Here is a 17,259-nt window from a genome sequence, read left to right on the forward strand (position 1 = left end):
TTTTTTAATACTGAAGATATGAAAGTGAATTAGGTATCAAATTAAAGTTTTTTTTCATGTGTTATCTTTTCTTTTAAATTTTTAATTTTAATTTGGATTTTTATTATAAGCTGTGTACTTTTCATGCTTTATCTGATGGGATAAATTGTAGACTTGATTTTTTAAATCTCAAAATTTTATAACATTGCGAGTCTGTCCCGCTGATTTACTCCAGCATTGTGTCTAAATTCAGTTTAAACCAGCATCTGCTGTTCCTTCCTACACATAACCCAGGAAAATGGACTTTAATCTAATGAATGTGGAACTATGACCCATCAATTTGGCCTATAACCCTGGATGAGAGGGGGGGGAGGGGGGGGGGGGGGGGGGTGGGGGGCGAGGGGGGGGGGGGGGGGGGGGGGGGGGGGGGGGTTAATCATTTATAAAGTAGGGGGGGGAGTAAGAGTTTGAAATTTGGGGAGAGAGAGGGAGAGATAATAGTGGGGTGAGAGGGCTTGTCTTTTGAATAAGGGGGGGGGGAGGAGGGAGAGGTGGGGGGGGGGGTACATCACTCGCAGAACGCAGATCCAAGACGACATCACGCAGACCCATGGTGACGGAACTTGCCGTTACAATGTCTATTTTGTAGTCGCTGCTTAAACCTTTTAGCAGAGTCCGAAGGCCATGTACAGGGATTCCAGAATTCCCTTTTGAGAAACAGTGATTTCAAATATGTTTCAACATAACACAGCTGACATCTCTAGACAGCACTCAGACAGAAATTGGTTTTGGTCAGCTTTCTTTCAGTACAGGTGACCTGCACTCCTTTACGCCAGAGATTTAGTTAACAGAACTAAACATCAGAAGAAGAATCAACAACAATATGGTTCTATTTAGGTGCTACTGAGAGGGCTAAGGTTCTACCCCCTAGTCCATATCTCTGCTCTCCAAGTCCATTGTAGACAAGCAGACTCAAAGCCTGAGAACCTTCTTGACAGCTGCAGAAAATTGTGCACAGTTATTAATAATAATATTGTTTCTTATTGTGAAATATTGGCACAATGATACTGAGGATAAACATAGCCAATCATTTTGAAAATAAAGCTCCCGGCAGTTTTCAACTTGATCTCAAGCACAACTGTACACGTCTGGTCAGAGATGCAGCGTGTTTGACCAGTCTCTGCAACTTCCCCTATGCCTATTCTGTTCTCTGATTGCACCAGTAGGGGAAGACATCAGCATTTTCTATTTGAACCGAGTTATCTGTGGAAAGGAGATTTGGTCACTCCAATTACACGACTTAATCTTCCAATACCACGGCTGTCGATCATGATGTATTAAGTCTTTATAGTTGTTAGAAGCTCAGAGGATACCCGAGAGAGTGTATGAAAACCTGGATTAAAGGTCTGATGGGGGATTTAATATAATAAACCGCTGAAAGCAGATTAGAGGAAGAATTGCAAAAGACCGCCGTGTCAAGTTGGTAAAGAGAGCCGACTCAGGCCTGCAAGGAGCCAGGGAAAAGACATCAGGCAGTGGAACAGTCTGAGCAGAGACCAATGGATGGCACTAGCAGGCTTAAAATGAGCACCCTTACAATCCAACAAGAACCTTCTCTTACTGGACATGGGAGGAGAGATATTGAGAGCAGCTGAGTGCACAAGTGAAGTGTACGTTGTGTGAAATATCCCCACCTCCTCCTCCTCTCACCTCACTAAAATCAGAACAGTGCAGGGATACATCATAAAGATGTGGCTGGATATTCTGCATTGGAAGTCAATGGAATCCTCATATCAGTGGATGTGGGTGACATCCGCTCAACAAATGGGTTTCAGGAGCCTTTAACATTATAGTCACCTGATTTGCTGGCAACGTTTGAAGGAACATTAATGTTGCAGCCTGCCTAGCTCTGTAAAAGTTGTGGCTGGTTACTGGGCAAAGTATGGCAATGGCCATTTTCCAAAGTGCACTCCAGAAATTTGGCTAAACAGCAGGGAGATAGCAGTAGACACAAAATGCTGGAGTAAGTCAGCGGGACAGGCAGCATTTCTGGAGAGAAGGAATGGGTGATGTTTCGGGTCGAGATCTTTCTTCAGATGGCAGTGCCAGGTGTACAACTATTCAGAGGCAGCAGAGGCTGATACAAAGTAACAAGTAGATAGTGCTGTCTGTTACAAGAGAACACTGAGACAGTGGAACCTGGAACATGACAACAAGAAGATAGCAGAAGGTAGACAAAAAATGCTGGAGGTACTCAGCGGGTGAGGCAGCATCTATGGAGAGAAGGAATTGGCGACGTTTCGACCTGAAACATCGCCAATTCCTTCTCTCCATAGATGCTGCCTCATCCGCTGAGTTTCTCCAGCATTTTTTGACAACCTTTGATTTTTCCAGCACCTGCAGTTTTTTCTTAAACAAGAAGATAGCAGAGGCTGGTATAAAACAAGACGACAGTAGAGGGTGGTACAAGGCAACACAGAAACAGCGGGAGGTGGTACAAGACAAGAAGGAGACGGCAGAGACTGGCAGAAGAGAACACATAGACAGTAGAACTTGGGAGAAGCCACCAGAGGATGGTTAATAACAAGAATACAAAAGAGTGTGGTACCAGCCAACAAGGAGAAAGTAGAGGGTGGTACCAGATAATAAAGGAGACAGCAGATAAACACAAAATGCTGAAGAAGGATTCTGAACCGAAACGTCACGTATTTCTTCTCTCCAGAGATGCTGCCTGACCCGCTGAGTCACTCCAGCATTTTGTGCCTATCTTTGGTATAAACCAGCATCTGGTAAGGTACAAGGTCAGGAGACAGTACAGGGTCGTATGAGAAATCAGGAGAGAGTGGAGGGTGGTGCAACCAGCATGGAGACAACAGAATATGGTACAAGACAAGGAGACAGCAGAGGCTGATACAAGAGAACAGAGGCAGATGAGGCAGGAACAAGACAGAAAGCTAGCAAGCAATGGTTTATTTCAGCCCAGAGGTGCAAATTTGTGCAAATTCCACAAGCAACGAATGAATAAATGACATGTTGACCTTGGCTTGATAAATGAGTGTTGACGAGAATATCAAAGCTCCCGGCCAGGAACATGATTACGTACACTGAAACAGGCAGCAAGAGCTGGAAGTTAATAATACCACATAAGGCTTTAGAACTCATCACAGCCTTGGACCAAACTTCAGCAAGAAGGTGCTGAAGCCCGCAGGTGAGACTCGCAGTTGGAGAAGAGGCTCCAAGACATCATTACTTTGTTGTTATATTTCTGTAATGGCAGGCTAGGGCCGAGCTAGGGTCTGGCCTAGGGTTTGTGAATAACCCACCCGCCTATTGTCATTTTGGCTCCGTTGAAAGATGTGATCTAACAATCAGACATAATCCCTGCAATAAGGAAGTGTCCATTCAGGAAATCGGTAGCATCTTGGAAAGTATCTGTGATTAGGTCCAGGGTGATGTGCGTCTCCTTTGCTGCAAGAATCCCTAAGACCATGGTGTAGTTTTTGTGAAACCAGAGTGTCCAGGGCCTCGGAATCACCTATGTGTAGTACCTTATTTATCGACTATAGCTCCACCTTAACACCATAATCCCATCCAAACTCATCTCCAAACTCCTGCAAACACCTAGGAATCAGCAACCCCTCTACCACTGGATCCTTGACTTTCTGACCCACAGACTACAATACGTGAAGGTGGGTGACAATACTTTCTCCAAAATAATTCTCAACGCCTGTGCCCCAAAAGAATGCATTCTCCATCCTCTATTATACTTCCTTTGCGGCTCCTATCTGGCAGAAAAGACAGAAGTTTGAAAGTGTGCCCTACTATACTTTAAACAGCTTCTTCCCCTCAAACCCCTGTCCCACGGTACAAGTTCATTCCAAGAGTTTGCCCTGATACGAACTCTGAGATTTACGGTAATGGCCACTCGTCAGGACTCGGGGCTCTTGTGGACATTTTTCATCATGTTGAAAAATCTTCACAAGTCTTCCCATGCTTACCTTTGGAGAGTAGCTAATGTAACCCCACTTTTTAAAAAGGGAGGGAGAGAGAAAACGGGGAATTACAGACCAGTTAGTCTAACATCGGTAGTGGGGAAACTGCTAGAGTCAGTTATTAAAGATAGGCACTAGTTCCTCACCTAGGCTTCTGCAGCAGTACTTCCTGATCATATTGGCTCAAAACCAAGAAGGGCAAAAGCAGAAAATGCCTTGGAACGCCGTCACCATCAGGTTCCCCTCCAAGCACAATCGTACTTGAATAATATGTAGCCTGTAATTTGTTGCTGGGTTTAAATCTTGGAACAACCTCCCCAAAATCAGGATCAAAGCCGGGTCCCTGGCACTGCAAGACTGCAACTCTACCTCTGTGCTACCGTGCTGCCCTGTCTAAGGGCACCCGGTATCTGCTGGCTGAGTTGGTGACAAAAAAATTCCATGACACCATTTTGACGGGGATTAGGTAAGTTTACCCCATGGTCTGGCCAATGTCAATTCCCCAGCTAACATCATGAGAAAAGAGTAAACTCATAAGAAGGCAAAAGGGAGGGAGAGAGAAAACGGGGAATTACAGACCAGTTAGTCTAACATCGGTAGTGGGGACACTGCTAGAGTCAGTTATTAAAGATGGGATAGCAGCACATTTGGAAAGTGGTGAAATCATTGGACAAAGTCAGCATGGATTTATGAAAGGTAAATCATGTCTGACGAATCTTATAGAATTTTTCGAGGATGTAACTAGTAGAGTGGATAAGGGAGAACCAGTGGATGTGGTGTATCTGGACTTTCAGAAGGCTTTCGACCAGGTCCCACATAAGAGATTAGTATACAAACTTAAAGCACACGGTATCGGGGGTTCAGTATTGATGTGGATAGAGAACTGGTTGGCAGACAGGAAGCAAAGAGTAGGAGTAAACGGGTCCTTTTCACAATGGCAGGCAGTGACTAGTGGGGTACCGCAAGGCTCAATGCTGGGATCCCAGCTATTTACAATATATATTAATGATTTGGACGAGGGAATTGAATACAACATCTCCAAGTTTGCGGATGACACAAAGCTGGGGGGCAGTGTTAGCTGTGAGGAGGATGCTAGGAGGCTGCAAGGTGACTTGGATAGGCTGGGTGAGTGGGCAAACGTTTGGCAGATGCAGTATAATGTGGATAAATGTGAGGTTATCCATTTTGGTGGCAAAAACAGGAAAGTAACCATATAACAATTACAATATAACAACTACAGCGCGGAAACAGGCCATCTCGGCCCTACAAGTCCGTGCCGAAAGTAGACTATTATCTGAATGGTCTCCGATTAGGAAAAGGGGAGATGCAACGAGACCTGGGTGTCATGGTACACCAGTCATTGAAAGTAGGCATGCAGGTGCAGCAGGCAGTGAAGAAAGTAGATGGTATGTTAGCATTCATAGCAAAAGGATTTGAGTATAGGAGCAGGGAGGTTCTACTGCAGTTGTACAGGGTACAGTATTGCGTACAGTTTTGGTCTCCTAATCTGAGGAAAGACATTCTTGCCATAGAGGGAGTACAGAGAAGGTTCACCAGACTGATTCCTGAGTGGTGAATCTCTGGAATTCTCTGCCACAGAAGGTAGTTGAGGCCAGTTCATTGGCTATATTTAAGAGGGAGTTAGATCTGGCCCTTGTGACTAAAGGGATCAGGGGGTATGGAGAGAAGGCAGGTACGGGATACATAGTTGGATGATCAGCCATGATCATATTGAATGGCGGTGCTGGCTCGAAGGGCTGAATGGCCTACTCCTGCACCTATTTTCTATGTTTCTATGTTGGCTTTCTCCAGATGTTGCAGTTTCCCTGTGCACATTCTCCCTGTGACCGTGTGGGTTTTCTCCGGGTGCTCCAGTTTCCTGCCACATTCCAAAGACGTACACGTTTGTAGCACAATTAGCTTCTGTAACTTATCCCTAGGGTGTAGTAGGATGGACCTACACAGCTGTAGGGGGACGATGTATGGGGAACGCTGGTCGGCACAGACTCGGTGGGCCAAAGTGCCCGTTTCCACACTGTATCTTTAAACTAAACTAAACCAAACATGACAATAATAAACTTAAATCTTAATTAGCAAGCAGACTGAAGCTGCCCATTATCATTGCTCTGAGGTTGGAAGCAAATGTTCATCAGCCTGGAGGTACTCTGATATGCTCTCTCCCCTCTTGATACAAACAGAGGATATCCATTTGCCCCATTGGCACTAAGTGCCCCAGTTGGTGTTATCCTACAGCTGAGCCCAGCACATTGATGCAATCACAAGGAAATCTCGCCAACCCTTCTACTTGTCAGTTCACGGAGATATTGCTGGGTCTCCTCCATGGCCACAGCGAGCAGCACCGGAAATTGGAGGAACAGCACCTCATATTCCGTTTGGGGAGTCTGCACCCCGGGGGCATGAACATCGACTTCTCCCAATTCTGTTAGTCCTTGCTGTCTCCTCCCCTTCCTCAGCTCCCCTGCTGTCTCCTCCCACCCTCCAGCCTTCCGGCTACTCCTCCTTTTCCCTTTCTTGTCCCCGTCCACCCCCCACCCCTGATCAGTCTGAAGAAGGGTTTCGGCCCGAAACGTTGCCTATTTCCTTCGCTCCATAGATGCTGCTGCACCCGCTGACTGAGTTTCTCCAGCTTTTCTGTGTAACCTTGCTGAATACTCTGTTGAACTTCCACAGGTATATGGTAGAGAGATAGTGACTGATTACATCATGGCCTGGTTTGGTTACTCAAATACCAAAGAACGAAGGAGGCTACAGAATGTGAAGGTAGACCTTGTCTGGTCTATCGAGGGTACTAATCTCCTCAACATTGTAATGATCTATACAATGTCCTACCTCATGAAGACAGAAAATATCATCAAAGACCCACACCACCCTGGCAAGCTCACTTCTTGCTGCCACCATTGGAAGGCACAGAAGACAGAAATTCCACCACTATACCACTGTGCCGCCCTTCATAAAAAAGGCACAGGTGTACCGAGGTTCAGTGAAAAGCATTGCTTTCCATGCTATCTAGATCAGATCATCTACATATAAATACAATCAAGTCAAACTCAAGTACAATAGATAGAGCAAAGTGGGAAATACAGAGTGCAGAATATAGTGTAAGTGTAGGAAGGAACCCCAGATGCTCGTTTAAACTGTTGAGAGACTCAACATTCTGGAGTAACTCAGTAGGACAGGCAGCAACTTTGGAGAGAAGGATAGGGTGACGTTTCGGGTCGAGACCCTTCTTCAAACTGAAAATCACGGGACAGGGAAATGAGATATATAGATGATGATGCAGAGAGATATAGAACAAATGAATGAAAGATATGCAAAAAAGTATCAATGATAAAGGGATAAAGCTGTAGCTAGGTGAGAATGAAAGCTGGTGTGACGTAGATGGGGTAGGGATGGAGAGAGAGAGGGAATGCAGAGCCGCTGCCTGTCCCGCTGAGTTACTCCTGCATTTTGTGTCTATCTGAGTGTAGAATATAGTTCTCAGCACTCAAGAAGTGCCACCATTGGAAGGTAGAGAAGGCTGAGAACTGCTTCTTCCCGTAAATCATCAGATTCTTGAATCACCTGCACAATCCTAACCATGACCCTTCCTCAGCACCAAACCACGACAGGCTTTGCACTATTGTAGTGCTATCATGGTCTGGTTCAAATATAGCAACCAAGATAGATCACTGGACGAAAAAAGACGTAGTACGGTCATGGGCAGATTCATGGGTAATTTTCGGCCCCATTTCCGTAACCGGCTTCCATCTCCGCACCAAAGATCCCACGGAGACGGAAGCCGGTTACGGAAACATCCTCGTAAAAATAAAAGTTATTTGGGAAAAATCTTCTCATTTTCAGAATTATAATTTATTAACACAAACTGTTCCCCCGCAACGCTGATTACACTGCGAGTCTAGTCGGGTTACTGAAATGGATGAAAAGAAGGCCCACGTTCCGCTCCGTTGCGTACTACACGTCAGCCCATTGCATTTAGAAGGAGTGGTCTATCTTGCTTACTATAGGATCTTTGGCTTGGTTTACTGAGAATAACAAATAATTTATTGTATATTTATTTGTTGTTGTTGTCGTGTATAATGTGCCTGTGGTGCTGCAGAGAGTACGAATCTCGTTGTTCTGGTTCAGATCCGGTGCATGTGACACAATAAACTGACTTGAATCTCTTGGTTTTACTGACTTCCATAATCTGTAGAATTAACAATCCTGACACAAGATGCAATTAATTATTCAAATGGTTTCTATGCATCCGTAAGCACCAAGTACAATCAAAACTTAAGCAGGATTTAATAATGTGCAAACGTACACTAAGTCTTGTGCTGTCCCTACTGCTCTTCAACTGCCCACTAATAGACCTGCTCTTAAATTAGGCTGTGGGCCGAGCATCAAAAATGTGTCTAGAAATAGGATTTTGTGACCCAAGTCACCAAACTACATGAAATGTTCACATATTGTGTAAAAAAAAGTATATAAATCACCCCTGAAACTCGATATGAAGAAGACTTGCACATTTTTTTATTAAATTAGAGAAAAACCGGAAAAATTTCGGGTAACCTTTAGTCTAATCAAAGCACATTTAACAATGAGTTGTCTGCCAGTTGGCCAATCGTGCACTTTGTTTCAGGCTAGCACACAAAATGGCTGAGGGGGTTTCACAGATGCCTGTTTTACTGGAGATTCCGATTTGTTGTTCTGTGGAATAAATGTTGTGGAAAGCTGCAGGTTAATTGTATTTAGTGAGAAAAGCATTAATAAGGCTGAAGAAAGTGCTGCTAAGTTGAAGAATTGGAAGAAAGCCTTGAAAGCAAAGCCCCTGTTGAGGTCCTGGAACACAAAGATTAAGACAGTCAGGAACCAACTCTAACTAAAAGGTAAGATGAAAAGTCTGAATTTATGAAAATCTATCTGTATGGAGTTTAATTAATTTAATTGCACCCTTTTATAATGTGAATAAATTCATTCGTTCACTTACTTCATTCATTCACTTACTTCATTCATTCATGAAGTTGAGGGCCTATACTATATGTTTCAATAACGCAGTCAATTAAACATTGTCACTAATGCCAGCCTGTTGTAGAGTAATAAGTCTTTAACAGCTAATCTCGGAGCTGCCTGCGAAAACTTACCGGGAAAAGGTGCTCCGATCGCGGGACATAGGTACTCGCGGTAAAGTGAAACCGCGGTCTCAATTAATAAGCGGCCGATTCGCGAACGCGGAGCCGCGGATCATCTCCGCGGGCGGGCAGGGTGGGGGGGAAGGCTGTACATAGTGCCGTCTATAGCGGCCGTTTTCAGACCCCGATAACGGGAGAAAAACGGAGGGATATCTGACCATTTCTCACTGCAATGGAAGCCTATAAATAGCGATCGGTATCCCTCCGTTTTTCTCCTATGCACTATGTACAGCCTCCCCCCCCCCCCCCCCCCCCCGCCCGCTGAGATGATCCGCGGCTCCGCGTTCGCGAATCGGCTGCTTATTAATTGAGACCGCGGCTTCACTTTTTAATGCTTTTCCCACTAAATACAATTACCTGCTGCAAGATTCCACGACATTTATTCCACAGAACAACAAATCGGAATCTCCAGTAAAACAGGCATCAGTGAAGCCCCCTCAGCCATTTTGTGTGCTAGCCTGAAACAAAGCGCGTGATTGGCCAACTGGCAGACAACTCAATGTTAAACGTTCTTTGATTGGACTAAAAAATACCCGAGATTTTTCCGTTTTTTCTCTAATTTAATAAAAATGTGCAAGTCTTCTTCATATCGAGTTTCAGGGGTGATTTATATAATTTTTTTTACACAATATGTGAAAATTTAATGTAGTTTGGTGACTTGGGTCACAAAACTGCAGAATAAAGCTCCTCGGCCCACAGCCTAAATGGAGTGAGTCCTCTGCTGTGAATTCTCTCAACTTGGTTGATTGCTAAGGTCCCAAATCCCATTGCAGCACACCTCATAACTGTTCAGCCCAATAATAGACCAGTTTGATCTAACGCAGACCCAGCACAGCCCAGTATATACCAGTCTGGTCTGGCACAGGCCTAGTGCAGCCCAGTCTGGCCTAATACAAGGTCCAGCGCTGTCCATTTTAAAGCAGTCCAACCTGGACCCGGGCAGGGCACAGCACAATATAGACTAATCTGGCCTAGCACAACGGCCATCACACATCCCTGAAGAAGGGTCTCGACCCGAAACGTCACCCATTCCTTCTCTCCAGAGACGCTGCCTGTCCCGCTGAATTACTCCAGCTTTTTGTGTTTATCTTCGGTTTACACCAGCATCTGCAATTCCTTCCGACACACATTCCAATATTGCACAGGTTCCACCATAGCCAAAGATAGACTAGTGCAGCCTAGCACAGACTTTAGAGATACAGCGTGGAAACAGGACTTTCGATCCATCGAGTTTGCACCGACCTGCGATCGCCCCATACATTAGCATTAGATTACACAAGAGGGACAATATTACAATTTTACCAAAGCCAATTAACCTACAAACCTCATAACAGGGCACAGCCCAATATAGACCATACTGATCAAGCAATGGACCCAGCGCAATATTTGGAGTGTGGGAGGAAACCGATGCACCCAGAGAAAACCCTCGTGGTCACAGGCAGAACATACAAACTCTGTACAGACGGTACCCATAGTCAGGACCGAACCTGAGACTGGCGCTGTAAGGCAGCAAGTCTAAAGTTGTGCCACTGTGCTGCCCATACCCAGCTTAGCCCAATATACACCAGTCTGGCCTTGCACTGTGCCCAGCACAGCTCATTGGATCCCTGTAGTATTGGACCTACACAGCCCAATAGATTAGATTAAACTTTATTAATCCCCTTATTCAGGGGAAATTCAGATGTCCTTGCAGCACACTAATAAAAATACAACATAGTATTCATGAAGAAATTCAACACCAAACATCAAACATCCCCCCACAGTGATTCCCACTGTGGGGGAAGGCACAAAGTCCAGTCCCCATTCTCTTGTCCACCCAAAGTCGGGCCTATTGAGGCCTCCACAGTCGCCGCCACGGCGCCCGATGTTCTCGCCGGGTGATGGTACTCCGGCGTCGGGAAAACCCCCAGCGGCTTGAGGTGCCAGGAACGGCCGCCTTCCCACCGGAGCCCGCGGCTTCCAAGCCAAACTGACCGCGCCGGACGGAGCTCCACACACTGGCGATAGTGTTCAGTCTGGAGTATCACAGGGCCCCGCACAGCCCACGGTTCAGTTTAGCACAGCTCTATCCAGCCCTGTAGACCTCCACTAAACTCAGCTCAGCATGTTCCAGCCTAGCACCTCTCACAGCCCAGTCATAGCATAGCCCGGCCCTGCATAGGCCCCAGCTCAGACCAGCTTTCAGCCCAGAATAGAGCCCAGTGCAACACAGGGAGTCACCCATGATGCTAAATGGAAGACGTACCCACATGTTAGTGGCCAGAGCTAAAGTCATTCGCAGACATTCAGAAGCAATTAAAAATACATACAAACCTTTAAAGACGTAAAAATAAACAGAATCGAGGAAAGCAACGGCAATGAACTCAATTTGATTTCAAAATTAAAATGTTGCAAAGGTAAATTATCATGCACTTACCCTTCATCACGGGAGCATCTGCTCTCCTTACAGTAGGCAGGGGTCACAATCGCAGTTCCTTATCTAGGTGCTGGGAATCTATGGAAGTGCACACTCCACCACTGGACTCCATGAGGAGGCAGTGCCGGAGTGCAATCAGAAACTCCCAGCAAATGGCTGTGCACAGGATCAAGACCTCTGCGTCTGTGTAGGATTCGCAAGCTTCCACAGACTCACAGGGGGACTACACGGAACCACAGGCAGTTCTTAGACCTCTCCACACAATAACCCCGCAATCCAGAAACAGGTGATTTAAAGGTATCCCGTGCACACTAAAATTGCAAATTGAATAACTTGTACAAACTATCGCATTTGATCCTTAAACATCTTGTACAGATGATAACATGCAACATCAAGCTATTCTCTACAATTTATAATATATTCTGTTGTAATCTTTTCCCACCTCATGTTCTCTTGACAGGGAAGAAGCCTGCACACATATTTGATGGCCAGAACCCGATAAGGAGAAAGTCTTAATTCTGAACTTGTACTCTTGGGATGGGAGGAAGCTATGGGGAACCAGGTCTACTCAAGGTCTAGGCTTACAGAAGACCAACAGTAGGCATGGTATTAAATATAATAGTCTAGGAACTAGAATCCGGCTTGGACTGGGAATCCCACCTTTGGCCACCTCCTGTGTCGTAGCAAGGGATGGGCTGGTTGGACAGTTGAAGGTTCCTGGTTAGGCCTACAGGGAACCACCATGTACAGCTCAGACCCTGGGGTCTTCTGCCATCTTCAATTCATCCTTTTTTTGATTAATTCAATTACACTTAGAAAACCCATGATAACCTTCTCCAACAATGATAGAAACATAGAAATTAGGTGCAGGAGTAGGCCATTCGGCCCTTCGAGCCTGCACCGCCATTTAATATGATCATGGCTGATCATCCAACTCAGTATCCCGTACCTGCCTTCTCTCCATACCCTCTGATCCCCTTGGCCACAAGGGCCACATCTAACTCCCTCTTAAATATAGCCAATGAACTGGCCTCAACTACCCTCTGTGGCAGAGAGTTCCAGAGATTCACCACTCTCTGTGTGAAAAAAGTTCTCCTCATCTCGGTTTTAAAGGATTTCCCCCTTATCCTTAAGCTGTGACCCCTTGTCCTGGACTTCCCCAACATCGGGAACAATCTTCCTGCATCTAGCCTGTCCAACCCCTTAAGAATTTTGTAAGTTTCTATAAGATCCCCTCTCAATCTCCTAAATTCTAGATGTCCTAAATGATCTGACACAGGTTACCCAATCTGTTTAATCCGCTGTCTGTTTTAGAAGAGTCAGTGTACTTCTATTGGCAATATTCGTGGATGATAGTTAATGCATTCACATGGTGTTCTTTACCTGCCACTTCAGAAGCGATGCTATTACAGATAATGGAAATATGTAGACATAATTCTAGAAAAGGTGAAATGTTGACTGTCAGTTCTGGCAAACGTTATTTAAAGATTTACAGAGTTTACTTGGTTATCTCATTCCGAGGGCTTTGACGACTAAAATAGAGCTTATATTGCATTAAAATGCAACCACCATGATATGACACAACACATTATCTGCTACAAACAAGCACATCAAACAACCCACTTCAATGGGAGATCATCACACGGACATCACCAACACACATTTTCTGTGTTCAAGAAGGAACTGCAGATGCTGGAAGATCGAAGGTACACAAAAATGCTGGAGAAACTCAGCGGGTGCAGCAGCATCTGTGGAGCGAAGGAAATAGGCGACGTTTCGGGCCGAAACCCTTCTTCAGACTCAGTCTGAAGAAGGGTTTTGGCCCGAAACGTAGCCTATTTCCTTCGCTCCATAGATGCTGCTGCACCCGCTGAGTTTCTCCAGCATTATGGTGTACCTTCACATTTTCTGTGTTGTTCTGATGCAGACCTACTAACCTCTAAAGAACTCATGGATACTGTTGAACCTGTTTCACTCCTTGATAATGCAGTGTTATTTTCATCAAGTTCTGAAACAATGAAGTTCTTTGCAGCTGACCGGGATTCATATGGTATATTCTGTTTGTGTTCCTGTGCGGCAAGATGTTGATCTAAATTGAAGGTGATGTGATCCATCATGGGCGCACTTGTATTAAATTCAGGGTTAACCTTAAAATGCATTAACCTATCGTGTGGCATGCCTTCCATGCTGATATTTAATTTGCTTTCATCCTTAATGATAGGTTGGACATTTGCAGAGCCTCTTGGCATGACAATGTAGTCACTCTCCATCATCCTCTCTTGGGCCTGAGCCAATTCAGCGTCCCCAGCTCGTAGATTGTCGTCAGTGCATAAGTAGACTGTCCGTCGCAGTTCACAGTTGTCCTTCTTTATACACTGCTCAGTCAACTCATTCATTCCAATTGGCACATGCATAGTCGGTGGCTGTTGTATCAAAACTTTAGAAATCATATTTCCTGGGAGGGTTGAAAAATTCATGCCTTTGGGATTCATCCCTTTCTCATCTTCATCATCGTTCAGAGATATCCTTGACAGGGTGCCGCCTGTAATGGTAGCAGCTCGACAGCTTCCCATATCCTTGTGAAGGACTGTGGGTCAAAGAATCACCAGTCAGAAATGAAAATTCAACAACTGCTAAATTCCTCTAATTGACCTTGTGGTTCGGTCTCGTGCATTAAACATACTGTCACGTTGTGTTTCATTTTATTTCACCAAGTCATTTTCCTTCAACGAAGGCAATAACTCCAAGCTAATGATCATTAATACTTAACAGTAATCTCATAATTAGAATGTAACTGTGCCACGTACAGGGGTTGCCTTTGGAATTACAATGTGAGAACATGTTGGTTGGTGGCTAGAAACAAAAAACAGATTTATCTTCTGGTCACTTTAATCGATGATGCTTAATATAATGCTTCATATGTTAATGTTTGAATTTAAATCCATCTTTAATCCCATAAATTAAGATGGAACACATTTATTTAATATATACCTCTCCTTATATTAGCAATTTAATAGCCGGAAGTTAAGGAACACAAATAACACAGAACAGGTTGACAGAACATGAAATTGAAGGATTGCAGTAGTTCTTACTTACTTCACATCTTATTTCACCATAATGTCATTTTACAAGGTTTATTATTCAATGATGGCTAAATTTCACTATGTGGAAATTGGTACAGATCTGACACTGTGTGTTCCAATATAGTTACAGTACATTCCGATATGACCATGGTCAAAGAAAAAGAAGCCAACATACATACAATTGCAACATGCCACAGAAGGGGGCCAGTCCACTCCGTACTGAGTCTGTACTGGCCATATGTGAGGGCAATTCAGCCCGTATACCTGCAACGTACTTCTTCCATTTACATATCCTGCCCCCGTTTGGATGTTAGAATGAAATCTGCCTCGACTACCATTAGAAATATAGAAACATAGAAAATAAGTGCAGGAGTCGGCCATTTGGCCCTTCGAGCCTGCACCGCCATTCAATGTGATCATGGCTGATCATCCAACTCAGTATCCCGTACCTGCCTTCTCTCCATACCCCCTGACCCCCTTAGCCACAAGGGCCACATCTAACTCCCTCTTAAATATAGCCAATGAATTGGCCTCAACTACCTTGTGTGAAAAATGTTTTTCTCATCTCGGACCTAAAAGACTTCCCCTTTATTCTTAAACTGTGACCCCTTGTTCTGGCTTCCATAACATCAGGAACAACCTTCCTGCATCTACCCTGTCCAGCCCCTTAAGAATTTTGTAAGTTTCTATAAGACCCCCCCTCAATCTTCTAAATTCTAGCGAGTACATAGAAACATAGAAATTAGGTGCAGGAGTAGGCCATTTGGCCCTTCGAGCCTGCACCGCCATTCAATATGATCATGGCTGATCATCCAACTCAGTATCCCGTACCTGCCTTCTCTCTCCATACCCCCTGATCCCCTTAGCCACAAGGGCCACATCTAACTCCCTCTTGAATATAGCCAATGAACTGGCCTCAACTACCCTCTGTGGCAGAGAGTTCCAGAGATTCACCACCACTCAGTACAAGCCGAGTCTATCCAGTCTTTCTTTATATGAAAGCCCTGACATCCCAGGAATCAGTCTGGATTACCATTCTTGTATTACCATTCTTGTAAACACCAGAATGCTGGAAATAAAGCTGCCAAAGTCCCAGGCTTGCTCCAATATCCAGACATAGATGATGAATCTTTTGGATAGGGCTGTGAACAGCTCAAAGGAAAAGTGCAAGCATAAGGGCATTTAAAAAAGTGCCTGATTTCCCCTTTCTTTCACACACATTTGCTTCTGAGCTACAGAAATGCTGAAAATTAGAAAGTAAGTTTGTGTCACCAGGCAGAGCCGATAGCAATGGGAAATCCAGCAATATTGTCCCAACCAAGTGGCAATTTTACTTGGAAGAGAAGAGTGCCCTCTGAAACGACGAGGCAAACTACTCCGTTGCGTAAAACTGCTGAGAAAGCTGGGTAAATCACTCACCATCAGCCTAGATTCCAGACGGGCCAAAAAGCTATCATGTCCAGTGTACCTTTCAATATCCTCCTCCCTAACACCTGGGAAGTATCAAAATGGTCATAGGTGACCCATGATTAAGCAATTAGCAGTCTGATATAGTCAACCGTAAAAATTCAAACCCTACAGTCAAAAACCAAGTCTAATTCCATAACTCTGGGCATCTTCTGACTTGCGGTGCAGTATTATCTGATCAAGATGGTTTCCTTGGCTTTAACTCCACACCCCATGGCATCTCGTGCATTAGAAACATAGAAAATAGGTGCAGGAGTAGGCCATTCGGACCTTCGAGCCTGCACCGCCATTCAATATGATCATGGCTGATCATCCAACTCAGTATCCTGTACCTGCCCTCTCTCCATACCCCCTGATCCCTTTTGCCCAGTGGTTCCCAACGTGGGGCGTACGCCCCACAGGGGGGCAATTTGATTTTTAAGGGGGGCAATTGAGTGCGACTGAGGAGGTCTGGGTCCAAATTTTCGATTTTTATTTTTTGGGATTTTCCATCAGGTAAACATATGTAGTTTATGTTTCAGATGTTATTTTGAGTAAATAATTTTTTTGGGGTAAAACAGGTCTTTATTGTGTAGTTATTACATAATCACCGCGCCATCGCTCTTCATGCACAATTATATATCACCACATGTGGGGGGGGGGCATCAGGATTTTAGAGGTGATTAGGTGGGGCATGGCCAAAAAAAAGGTTGGGAACCACTGCTTTAGCCACAAGGGCCACATCTAACTCCCTCTTAAATATAGCCAATGAACTGGCCTCAACTACCTTCTGTGGCAGAGAGTTCCAGAGATTCACCACTCTGTGTGAAAAATGTTTTTCTCATCTCGGCCCTAAAGGATTTCCCCCTATCCTTAAACTGTGACCCCTTGTCCTGGACTTCCCCAACATCGGGAACAATCTTCCTGCATCTAGCTTGTCCAACCCCTTAAGAGTCTTGTAAGTTTCTATAAGATCCCCCCTCAATCTTCTAAATTCTAGCGAGTACATTAGGTCAAGTCATGTCAAGTCAAGTTTATTCGTCACATACACATACGAGATGTGCAGTGAAATGAAAAGTGGCAATGCTCGTGGACTTTGTGCACAAGGACAAACAAACAAACAAACTATAAACACAATCATAAACACACAC

The 17,259-nt window shown here is 44.6% G+C and overlaps 1 protein-coding gene across 1 annotated transcript in view; it reads right to left on the reverse strand.

Moving 5' to 3' along the window:
• The window catches only part of adgrb3 (adhesion G protein-coupled receptor B3), a 711,502-nt gene that overhangs the window by 12,920 nt on the left and 681,323 nt on the right, over nucleotides 1–17,259 (reverse strand). Inside the window, 1 exon segment of the mRNA XM_055635039.1 lies at nucleotides 13,517–14,166. Coding sequence (XP_055491014.1) covers nucleotides 13,517–14,166 — 650 coding nt within the window.

This window comes from Leucoraja erinacea, chromosome 5 (assembly GCF_028641065.1).
Source record: "Leucoraja erinacea ecotype New England chromosome 5, Leri_hhj_1, whole genome shotgun sequence".
NCBI lineage: Eukaryota > Metazoa > Chordata > Chondrichthyes > Rajiformes > Rajidae > Leucoraja > Leucoraja erinaceus.